General features: G+C 39.3%; 1 protein-coding gene across 2 annotated transcripts in view; it reads left to right on the plus strand.

Moving 5' to 3' along the window:
* Positions 1–13156, plus strand: part of myo1ea (myosin IEa) — a 46255-nt gene that overhangs the window by 2934 nt on the left and 30165 nt on the right. For both annotated transcript variants that reach the window (XM_034111851.2, XM_034111858.2), the window contains exons 2-3: positions 10917–11060; positions 12072–12161. In XM_034111851.2, the coding sequence (XP_033967742.1) occupies positions 10917–11060; positions 12072–12161 (234 nt within the window). The remainder of the gene's footprint in view (positions 1–10916; positions 11061–12071; positions 12162–13156) is intronic.

Genomic DNA, 13156 nt, shown 5'->3' on the forward strand with positions numbered 1-13156 from the left:
CACATGGTTTAATCACACATCAGCTGAAGTGTGATGACAGTAATAACATGTTAAGCCCTGCAACAGCGTGGCTCTATGAATGGCAGTGTTGATCGCTCGCTCTTCTGCTTTGGTTTAGACAGAAATATCTGAATACTGTTTGGATGGATTGCCATAACATTTGGTACAGATATTAATGGTGACTAAAGTGGCAATCCTCATGACTTGTGGCCCCTTGACTTTTCATTTAGCCCCCTCATTGATTTGACAATTGTGCTTTTGAGTTTAATGTCTCAACATCTATTGGATTGATGAAATTACATTTGCTAAATACATGATAGCATTGTCATTGATATCATGTTAGCATGCTGGCTTTGAAACTGAGTTCAATGCACCATGTGCATAAGTACAGCCTCAAAGAACCACCACCTCTTAACTTGTTATTACAGCACAACCTGTGTGATGAAATGGAAATCAGGGATTTCATTAAGCACTGCTTTATGAGCAGCTGTTCTGGGTTTGTGTTTTTAATCTCTTTTAAGCAAGAGAACATGGTCATCATACCTGAAGTAGATTGTTTGATAAGAGTTGATGAATTATCTTTGGCATCTTAGCTTTGACAATTATTGTTCTATAGAGCATTGAACTTAATGTTCTTATTCAGCTGTTATTAGATCACGCTTGAGCAGAACATTTCTTCTTAACTTTAAAGAGTAAAGAATACATTACCTTTGTTATAAATGCTCTTATCTGTGTACATCTGTAAATACTGCTTCAGGTTGTATAATTTATTGCTTGTTTAGTTTGTTTTCCTTGTTGTTAGATCATGAACCAAACAGTGTCCTGTCATATTTGCATGTATGACTTCCCTCATCCTGGACAGGGAACAAGGTCAGAGTCTTGCAGCTGTGCTCCGGTTATCTGCTCTGATGGCTTCCCATCGTCACATGCCAGCCAGAGTTTGGCCTCTTTTTGTCTGTATCACGGCAGTTGCTGTTGGTTTGGCCTTAAGATTGCTATTGAATAACCTTAGTTCTTCATAGAGACACCAGCGGCCAGTTCAAACAGGACCCTCATTATCCCTGGGCAGCTGTTGGTGTTCAGATTAATACCTTACAGTGATATCTACAAAATATCAATATGTCCTTTTATATTTTTGGCACAGAACGTGTGGAAAAAATAGACAGACCAAGTGCTGAGTCAACGCTTTTAAAAGATTGGTCAGCTGTTGTGTTTCTCTAGAGAAACATGAAGTGACTGACTGGAAACAGAGTCCAAATTAACTGGTTGAGCACATGCCCCATGGCGGGGCTGAGTCAGAGCATTTCTTACTGAGGAATCATACAGGGATGTCAATATTTGAATAGTATCCTCTTGAACTTGAGGTAATTTTCATCAATAAACACTGTTTTTGTGTACTATACACGTATACTATACTACAGTATGGCAGTTAAATAACATAAAATGGTTACGAACAGCAATGAATCTCAAAATAACCTACCAAACTAAAAACATTATGCAGAATATGTACCTTATAACATGCAATTACCAGGACATCTGGCAACTTAATTTTCTCGTGATCTGATTCGTATGGGGTGCCTTTGGTAGAAATCTGAAAACTGTCAATTGTAAAAATAGATATTGTGGTAAGATCAAGTTTAAAAATTGTTTTCTTATAAACTGTAAAGAAGAGCAGGAAAGATTCACCCCCAAAAAATATGTTTAAAATGAACAAATAAAAGCAACAAATGTTCTTATTTCTACTTCAGCATGAAGAGTATGTATATCCGCTCAGTTGTAATTGCCATTGGGACTAATCTCCTGCGTGGTGCATATCCTTTCACTCTGCTTTTCTTACCACAATACTTTACGATTTGATTTAAGAATTTCCCTTGCTACACTCTGAAAGCTTGTTTTTGTTCATAAAAGACAGTTAAATTACTGACATGAAGCTGAGGAGGCAAATCAATTTCAAGGCCAACTTTTATGTTCTTTTTGCCTGAGGAGTGAGCAGCGTCAATTCATCAAAGAATCAAACATGTCTTGCCCTCTATTTATAGATCCTCAGGATTGTTTGACACTTTTAGCACTGCTCTTTAATCAGGAGAATTACAGTCTATGCATCATCAGCCAGTGCTTGCTGGGGCTCCGTTTCCCACATACTGTACTCAGACACAGCGCAGTGATTTTCTGTGCCGTCAATGAATGTTGAACAGCTGAGTCATGGAGTTTAAAAAGTCAATGTCATCTTGTTCTTTATATGGAAACACCACACCCCTTCCCACAAAGAACGTGCAGCAGTAGTAGTTTCATTTACAGTAAGTTACAGAGTTGTCATGCATATCGAAGCTTAAAGAGGCGCCTTTGATTTTTGAAAAGACTAAGGACTATCTGGAGAACAAGCGTGGTTACCGAAAGCACGTTATGTCTGGAAAATACATTCTTACTCTTAGCACAAAGCACAGGGCTGACCCTGTCTGACCTTAGTGAACCTTCTCACATTAACGTGAGGCACTTTTGACCAATGACCATTCACAACTGTTTTGGCACACAGCAAAAATAATTCCTATAATGTGATATCTTTACAGAGATGTACCTCTGTTTTCTGAGTCCTAAAGGTCTGTTTTTAGTGTATCTGTTATCTAGAGATATTAGATTTACAGGAAAAAAAGAAGCAAGACTTCAGTTCTGAGATACTGCTCTGATTCAGCAGGAAGCTCTTATTGAGACTTTTGTGGAGTTTGGCTTTAGTAATTTTCTTCTCTCCTGGCAGCTATTAAATGAAGTGCCACTGTAGCTTGTTAGTGCTGATACTGGAAGGCTTTTCTGTTCATGGTACATTATGAAAAACTGGAGGTGTTATCAAGAAAAACAGAAAGCTGGGAAAATACCAAAGCCATCTTTAATGATTTGCCAACAAGCTTGAAAGGTGTCGGATTCAATCTTATCCTGCTCAATGTATTAGTCAAAACTGCATTAAACATAATTCAGGAGTTGCAGGAAACACAAAAAGGCCAGGCATGTTTGGTAGCGTTTTACCAAACGATTCACTCGAACGTATTAAGTTGCTACTCGGGAAGATGCTGGCTTGGATTTCGGTGATTGAAACTTGAGACTTCAGCTCTGTTGTGGCACAAGGCATGGCTATGAATGAGTTTCCACTGCAGATGGTTTGTTTACATTCAACCACTACTGAGGCTGCTTTGACAGGAAACTGCAGTATTTTGTGACACATCTTCCAGCTGAATTCCCCCCTTAACCACATTTTCTTTGGTATTGTGTTTTACTAGCAGCCTTGTTCCTGTTATCATCTATTTAAAGATTGAGATGTTTACCATCAGCAGCTGAAAAGTTTTCAAGCGACTGTGAAGCTGAAAGTGTGTAGTTCACTCTGAGATGTGTTAATAGTCATCCAGTATCTGTTTACCCTGGATTGTTATGTCCTCTGTCTCTGGGAGGGACAGTGCTCAGCCCTACCCTGCAGGCACAGCATTATAACATCATCTCAACCAGTCAGGGCTCATGTTACCAAATCCTATCAGAATAATATATTTCCCTTGTGTGTGACCTCGAGCAGTCAAATCCACAACAGCGTGAGAGATGTAGACATGGAAAGAGAGGACAAGGCTTCTTGGTCTGCATTATTTATAATGCTGCTGACCCAGTTTCATGCAAGTGACCGCTGTCATCTTTAACGTTATGAGGTGCAAAGATGTTTTAGCAAGTGACCCAGGCAATTGATTGAAACTGTCAATAAATGTGTATTTAAAGCTGCAGGCTACAATTAATTTTTTCTGTTTATTTAGAGTGAGCCTTACACACATTTTATCTACAGTCTGTGGCAACATGTTGTTTTTGTTCTTCCTTCTCTGTGTGATGTCTAGCCAAATGAGGCTGTTTGCACAAAAAGTGATTTCTTTAGTCATCTTTAGCTTTGTGACATTCAAACCAGCACCACAACTTGGTGGCAGGCTTAATAAGTGGAATCATGCAGGGCTGTTATGTTATTTCAGTGTTGATTACATTTTTTTAGTTTAAAATCTGCTTACAAAAAAAAATCACAGTGCGAGAGTAGATGTAGTCAGTGTAAACTATCAACAGTTTCAGTTTGGAGAGAATCGTGTCGCAACAGTTATCTGCTCTGTGTAATTCAGTGTGGATTTACTCTTTAATCAAGTTCCAGCCTCATCTGGAGTTTAAGACATCACTTTAGAAGAAGATCCTAGTGTGCGTGCGTGTGCGTTTGTGTGTGTGTGTGTGTGTGTGTTTTGTAGAGGGCTCAGTTTGACCTTAATGAGCATCACATCTGTCAGAAGTTCAGACGGGATCAGACTGACTCACACTGTGGGTCATGGCTCCTCTGACCACACACACACACACACACACACACACACACACACACACACACACACACACACACACACACACACACACACACACACACACACACACACACACACACACACACACACACACACACACACACACACACACACACACACACACTTCTCTCATCGTTGTTTATCCTCCCCCTGTACCTTGGAAAGGCCGACCATCTCTGTCAGCAGTTTTTTCTGCATCTGGTCCGATTACTCACAGCGAGTGATTTTGGACAAAGTGCAAACGCAAGCCACAGAGACCAGGTGGAAATGCTGTTTAGAGAGTAATGCCTTCTTAAGCTTTGTTTGGTTTAGAGCAAATCAGATATGTTTTGAATATCAACAAGTAGTTGGGGAAACATCTGTCAAATCAACCCATAACTGGCGTAAAATTGTTTTGGACTCATTCCTTGTCCTCTTTTGAAACAGTTCAGGAGGGGCATTTGTGGTAGATATTATAGCTTGTATAGTAGTTTGAAAAAAAAACTGTGCTGTAGTACAGTGGTTCCCAGCCTTTTTCCCCAAGAGCCCCCCCAAATGACTCCTGTTGGAAGTTGCGCCCCCCCCCCCCCCATACACACACACAAGGGGGGAGGGGGCGCAACAGCGGTTATTAAAGTTTAAAAGTCTCAAAAATGCTACAGCTACTGTCACAAACTGGATGAATGTGAAGTATTTTGTTAAAGGAGGATGAAAGCGTAATTAAGGAGCACTATTGGAGTGACTTTGATGGTTATTGGACTCAGGATTAATTCATTTGGATTCCCGCTGTATGAAGAAATTAAAGGACGGCGCGGAAGTGGAAACAATTCACAAAGGGATTAAACTGTTTAAAACACATGCTCAAAGTAAGCCGGATTTTGCCGATGTGTTTATGTGGATTCAAAAGTCGTATATAATCTACAAAATGGAGGAGACCGATCTGATCGGAGCAACTGTGACAAATAATCCAACTGAAACCGGCATGGACAATGACTATGTTTTAAAAATGCGCTTATCCAGACAAGCCCGGTTTGGACACTTTACGCGCAGAAGAAACATTTCTATTAAAGAAAGAATTATACATTTCTGTGTTTTTATGCCTTTAATAGCTACTAACTTGAATTTGTATTCAAATTAATTAATCAATTATTTTTTATATTTTATTGTAATGTAGAGACAAGGCTTATAGTGACAATCATGTATTGCGTTACAATTATATGTAAATAATTAAATAATTAAAAAAATATTCTAAATATGATATTTGGCCTCAAATCATCTGAGGCCTGGCGCCCCCCCCTGCGATCTTTGCCGCCCCCCAGGTTGGGAACCACTGCTGTAGTAGACCAGCGACCAGTGTTTGTGTATGTTTCAGATACATACAGTACATTACTGGATACTATTTTGTTGACATGTGTTCTAAATTTGCTCTCGCCTCAATTTTGTCTAGCAGCAGAGGTTACAGATTAGAGATAGGTAATCTATGAAAGCAGACATTTGGGTGCCTTTATTGTTACAACAGATACTATGCAGCGGTGTGATAACACTGTTTTAACAAGTATTCCTTGTTGGTGCATTTAAGGAAGCTCAGAAATCAGATAATTCAACTTCAAAAAGCAGTGCATTCACAGGGTTTTAGAATTGCTGGTAAGGTAAAACAGGCAGATAAAAAATAACGGATCATAATGAAACGGAGAACACAGAACATATCTATGTGACAATTATGGAATTTGAGCAGACTCAACATTATTATGCATTGCCTATCACAAGCACATTTGAACAGTTTTTGAGTGTAGGAAAAAAAACATTGCTTTTGTTTACTTTGGAAATAGTTGTCAGTATTAGTGCAAATAAATGGTGTGCAGTTAATGGGCTAAAACACGCCAAGCCACTGGTCTGGTGCTAAGGCTCATATCAGACTGAGTCTTCTGCCTGCTTGCTGCACCGAGACTAAATATTTTATCCGTCAGAATATCATGTGCAGATTTGTTGGATTTGTGGTGACCCTTGTGTCTACATTTGGACCACAGATTGGACTGTTACTGAGAAAAAATGCTTTACAGTCTGCAAAACCCATTACAAATAGACATCATTTCGATTTAATTTATAACATTTATAACATTCCTTGCAACCAAAACAAAAAACAAAATGAATTTTTTCTTTTTTTTTCTTTTTTTTTAACCCTAACCCTAAGACTCTTGGGAAACCTTTCCTCCAAGACTGGAATTACCCTTAATTTGGGTTTTAATTCGTGACACATGCTTATCAAATACATTACTATACATTACTCTTTGTCCTCTGCTCTTTTGCCTGCAGCTTTTTCTCAGTCAGGGGTGATTTCTGATAATAATTTGGAGAGGATTTGGAGCTGTCGCATCTAAATCACTGCTCATAGCCCTACCTCCACAGCTATTTGATCACCTTTTATCTGACCACAAATGCTTAACTTTTCTAAAGAAAGACAATTGACAGCATTAATATCGTTGTTCAGATGATGGTTTATCTGATAAATACATGACCTGGGTGTAAACTCAGATGTTTGTATTTGTTGAGAGCAGGTATAATTATTACTTTTCACATTCAACACAGCTACAACACCAGTAATGTGTGTGAATATAAATGAACGTTTTTGGGACATGACATTTTAAGTCAGCATTAACTTTAGAAATCAGGTCAGATACGCTGGTACATGGTGGCCCTACTAATCTTAAACATGAGGGCTTATCAGACATGGGGTCTCTCCTTAGGCGGTCCAAGCTAGCCTGGAGGAAAAGCTCCATCCACTCAAATGCTTTGGGCATTTCCTGTAGCTTCATTCAGGGCAAAAGTCTGGCTTGTAGCACTAAGAAGGCTGTTTGCTTAAGGCAGATTTAGCTTCAGAGGCTTCAACTAACTTATCCTGGAGTTTTAACTCTGCTTCATTAAAAAAAACCTTCTAATCTGATGATAACAACCAGGAGATTTAGCATCAGCCTATGCAGAAACTAATATTCTATTTACCTTCGCCACATAACTTAACTTTTAGGATTGGTAAAGAGTGATTAACGTCTTTAGTTGCTTCTTATTTTAGAACAGAGGAATTTGTTCTCATGGCTTGTATCCAGATATTCCTCAGATGGCAAAGCAGAAACATAGTCCTAACACATGGTGCACTGTGTGTCAGATCCTGGTTTGGAAAAGGAGAACAGCACAGAAGGGAGAAATGAGGGAAAAAGTGCCGCTTATGATACCGAATCAAACCCAGCCATTTCCTGTTACCCGAGCCAGAGCTGCTCAGCACTCTCCATATATGGTAATGGTATTTGGAGGGAAACCCTTGGCTTATGGATCAGGACTGGTATTGAAATTCCTTTGTGTTTCTGGGAAAAGGTCCGGTCCAAGAGTTTGGTTTGAATGATCTGAATGTCTTTGATTTTCAAAAGAAAAATGAATCAGGTCTCATACCTCCATTGATACCTTTTGTTGAAGCATTTTAAGGATATCATTTTGTTCAAACATCTTATTAACACAATATATTAATGATGACAGACGCTCAGTTGTGTGGTGTCATGCTCAGGAGGAAGTCTGTGGCTCCTTGGTGTTGTTGTTGTTGTTGTTGTTGTTGTTGTTATGGCCACCATAGATGTGCCAGATGTCCCTCGTGTATGTGTTTACTGTATGACGCCTCCTCCACAGGCCTTCAGTAACTCATACTTCAATCTGATGGGATGTCTTATCCTTCACCCTCTAAAAAACTGATTGTGTTGTTGTTTGTTTGAGTTGTTCGAGCATTTACATTAAGAGTTACAGCTCAAAACTTGGAACAGAAGAGATCTTTGCATGGGAAGTGACCCTCCACCCCTATTACAATCACTGCAGTAGAGACCCTCAACCCCTGGCAGCTATTACTGCTCGGCAGCCAGCGGCAGAGCAGAGGTTGTTTCAGGCACCTCCCTGACGGTATTGTGTGTGTGTACTGTATTTGTGCAGCTACTCCCTTGGTCCGCTGCTGTAAGTGAGAATATTTTCTTAGTCCTCTTGCCTCATTAAACAAGGCCTAAAACAAAACAGATGAAGCAATCCTCAGAATATTTGACGCCTACCTCCTACGTCTCCGGCTTATTACCTCTCCCTTCTTGAATCTGCACACTTTCATTCCAGACATAGCAGACAGAGGTTAAATATAGCATGTTCAATTGTTTTCACTTTGTGGCCAGCACTCGCTCTTGACGTCTGCTTTAAAAGAAAAGTTTTTCATATGTCAAAGTACTTATTCTATTAAGAAGGTGGCACCGAAAGGATAGCTGGTAATCTCCTAAATAAAAAAGAGTGTTTAAGTTTATTATCTTATACAAAGAACAGTGAATACAGGCTCCATCTCTATACATTTTCTTCAGTCCTAAAACATTTTGCACTCTTTTACACTTTATATTTTCTTAATACATATATGTATGTGATGTTGTTTTATCTCCATTATCAACTATTAAACGACTTATCCTCCTTTTTTCCAAGGTTTCTAACTTACATGTACTTTAGTTTTCCCTTCTCCAAATCAAGGATCTTAAGTTTTGTCACTTGTGACAAATTTGATCTTCAGGGTTTTAAAAACAAATTTGAATTGACTAGAAGGCTAGTTTGTGTCTTTTTTCCTTTCTTCCCTTTCTTCACAACATTGATTTACAACTCAAACTCCTATCAAATGTTTGGATTTGACTCAATGTCAGGTGGTGCTTTTGTCCCTGAGAGTGACGTCAGCCCGTCTTTGTTGCTAAGGAGGGAAATAGGTCAGCATCTCCCTCTGCCACACCTCAAAAGCAGTAAAACCTGGTAATGGGTGTGATCTGGAGAATTAATCAAGCTATAATTGGCTGCTTCCCTCCTAAGGGAAAAATACCCACTGGATTTGGGTGAAAAAGCTGTTAACATTCTTCGTCATCTCCCATGCTATGTCTGAGTCTGTAAAGTGGTTTTAATTTTGCTGTTGTAAAGAATAAAGCCAGCCTGGAGGATATTAAAAGCTTTCTGGTATAGTAAGTCATTTAGAGTTAATTACTAAATACAAAATGTCTTTCCACTAGTTTATTTTGTACTTTGTGTACACTTTGTGGATCCGGGGTTTGCTTTATGCTGTTTTAGTTTTATCGATCTCATTTTTCTGTGAGAGCAACTCACTTTAGCTTACATATGTTACGTTTTTTTTACTAAAGATTGTGTGTTATATTTGTGGGAGTTCAGAGTATATATAATGAATATTCTTGTGATATTATACGTGGTTCATTATATTTAAATCAGAAAGACTCCACCACCTTGTTGTAACTCTTGGCATCTGAGTCCTTAAAGAGCTCTCCTGTAGCTTTTGATCGTATCACACACATGATCTTCATCAGCAAATGGGGTGTGAGCATATGTCAAAGGATTGTCATTGTTTTACAATTTTAATTTTTTTTCGAGCTCTTTCATGACTTTGAATGTGTGCTTGATAAGTTAAAGCTCAAGTGAATTCTTGACCTTGGATTTAGCAGTAGAGAAAACAATTGCGTCCTCCGCCACCTGACTCTGGATAAGCGCTTTATGATGGATGCAAACAATAAAACTCATTCATACTTTGTCCATTAAACTGTACAATGTATACGTTGGTCTCCATAGATATCTCAACATAATGTCATGGCAACCCATACAATAATAAACATTTGATAAAAAACAAAAATGTCGACCTTATGGTGGCACAATCAGAAAAACAAGGGGTTCATTTCAGTTGGATTTTTAGGATTCATCCTTTGGGTAATGTGAATGTTTAAACACAATGTTAATGGAAATCAATAAAATAGTTGGAGGAACAACAGACTGATGAGAATAGCTAAAAAGATATGGGTAAATATGATTATGTTCTCAAAATCTACACTTCTGCAACATAAAATATAGTATCTTGCTGTTAAATAGGACTGACTGAATGTTTTCTTAGCCTTAAAGTTATTGTTAAGATTGGCACTCTTCTCTTTCCCATACTTCCTCACTTAGGAGGGTGGAAGTCAAGAGTTAACTTGTGTGTTGACTAATGTTCTGGATTCTGTCTGCAGCTGTGAGTGGTTCTCCGTCCAGGGGAAAGAGACTCACTCCTCGCAGCACATTGTGACCCTCGTCCACAGTAGCCAGACAACACTGACTCATAGCACATGATGAATGACCTCAGTTCTCCGAAGACTCACTCTGCTGAAACAAAAAAACAGGATTAGTGGAAAAAACGATTGTGAGGATGTGGATAAAAGTTGGGCAAGAGCATCTTTAACACTTGGACAAATAACCAAAGCACTACTAGGAATCTGACCTTGCAAGATTTTAAAGTAAACACAGCTCATCGTGCTGCCTGGATCAGAAAATGTGCACACTGTGACTTTTGTTGCTGTGATAATAACCATTTTCCGTTGGCTTTCATTTGTGTGATAAAACCACAAAACCTCAGCCTCCGAGTGTGCTGTAAAGCCTAAATGCACTCATGTAACAGTGCTATGTCCCCTTGATGTCAGACTCTCGATTAGTCCAAGCTATCCCTTTGTGTCTTTGTGAATGAACTAACAATACATTGTATGTGTTTTGTTGCAGGGGAGCCGGGGGCACTACCGGTACCACTGGCAGAGCCACAATGTCAAACACAGCGGAGTGGATGACATGGTGCTGCTCAGCAAGATCAATGAGGATGCCATCGTGGACAACCTCAAGAAGAGATACATGGATGACTACATCTTTGTATCCTTTGCTTACAATCGCAATTCACGACCCGGCGAGAAATAGCCGAGCCCCTTCTCATCCCAGCTATTCCCAGAATAGCTGAATGGTCATTCACAGTGTGTCTAGCAGTGAGTAATAGCTCAGTGTTCGGAGGTAACGCCTTCCTCCTGAGACTCTGCCGTGTGCAGTGGGCAAAGGGCGCCTCTGTACGTACCTCCCTCAACTCCAAAGTCCCACTGGCTTTATCTCACTGTGGTGTAAAATGTGAACAAAATGGTGTGAGAAATAACAGATTGCATCTACAGTCTTTTTGAGTCTCTTTTAACCAGCAGTATTTTTTGATTATAGTGAGGATTCAAAACATTGAGCGGTCATTTTCATACAGTACATCGCTAGGTTTAAGTTTCTCAAGTGCAGCTGTGGCTACACACTTAAGCTGTTCATGACGTGAAATGAGTAGATTAATGGATGAATAACCCCTTTGAAAAGCAATGCTGAACTTCTCATTGCATAAACTTCATCCACGTCCTGGCACTGCACAGGATTGTGGCGTTTAGTAAATGCTGACATTTTCAGGTTCAACATCTCTGAGTCAGGCCTTTGATTTGGGTCAATAAATAGCCGTAACTGTGAGGTCTCCATGCCAAGTCTGTGGGTCACTGTATGCCACCCACAATGGTAGCTTTATTTTTATTGAGCAGCATTTTGGCTGCAGGGCATAAAACCTCAGTGTTACATGGTCAGTCTATTCTCTGTCATTTGTAAGAACTGGATACTTTTTAGCCTCAAGCCTGATCACCAAATATTCCACTGCAGCTCCATTGTACTCTGTTGACGTCAGGGCAGCCTTAGATTAAATAATTTTCTTTCATTTACAGATTTTAAATCTCTTTGTTAGTGTTGTACAGATGTTTTGCCATATAAAGATAATGGTTTACAATTTATGAACACCTTGCATTTCATAGAGGGTAATAATAAATTGATGCTATTTGTTTTACTTGTATATTCTTTAATATATAACCTCGTCAGACATATATCGGTCCCGTGCTCATCTCCATCAACCCTTTCAAGCAGATGCCATACTTCGGAGACAAAGAAGTTGAGATGTATCAGGGCGCAGTAAGTATGATACAATTTGACAAAAACCCATAAACACATTTTAAACAGCTTCAGCTGTCTGAATTTACACCAGAAAAAACAAGTTCAATCTTTAAAAGTTCCAATGTGCCTGGGGGTTTAAGACCGCAACTGTCTGAAGGACAAAAGGCTGTTCAATTCTGGGTTAGTTGCAGTGTGTAGCTTCCAGCAGAATGGCGCAGATGTTGCTGTCAGAAACTTGACTCAACCATGGAGAAAGCTTGGCAGGACCTTCACAGAACCGCCTGTGCGAGTCTGCCTCCTCTCTTGGCCGGCATGCAGAGAGTAGGCTTGTCTCCTTAAGCCAGGAACAAACTAAAAGAGAGTCTAATATTCTTACCAACTGTGAAAGCACTCAGCATCACACATGCCAACATTTAACAGTTCAACAGGTTAGAGTTAAGTGCACTGGGTTCAGGTTTGCACAGCGTTATCAGCTCACACTGTAGAAGGTTCAGATTTGTTTAGAATAGTTTGAAACCATCATGAAGGTTATTAGTATGTTGTACTTAGTGCATTCAGTGTAGACTTTTCACAATCTAGGAAATAAGCCATCAAGGGCAAAATGGGACCAAAACCAACCATAGGTTTATCCATCTATCAATGTCTTACGACTACCATACCTAATGCAGCTGTAGTTTTTCAGAAAGGAGTGAATAGTGCATTTAGTGAGTACTATTTTTAGTAGCGGATAAATACACATTTGGTGGTCTAGTGATTATTTATGGCTGCAGGATACTGTATGTGGGATTGAGTCAAAACAAACTTCTCTGCCAATTTTCATCATATTGCAGTAACATGTCACTTGAAGTAGTGTGGCTATGTTTTATTTGTTTTCTGAGAACAGAGCACATTGGCACATAAAGAATAAGCTTTATTAGATTAGAACAGAGAATACTACATGAAGTAGAGATGTTTTTAATAATAAGAAAAACTATTAAATATCCCCAGATGTATACTTTTAAAGTGTTGTTGGC

The sequence above is a fragment of the Pseudochaenichthys georgianus genome, chromosome 3 (assembly GCF_902827115.2).
Source record: "Pseudochaenichthys georgianus chromosome 3, fPseGeo1.2, whole genome shotgun sequence".
In the NCBI taxonomy this organism is placed as follows: Eukaryota; Metazoa; Chordata; class Actinopteri; order Perciformes; family Channichthyidae; genus Pseudochaenichthys; species Pseudochaenichthys georgianus.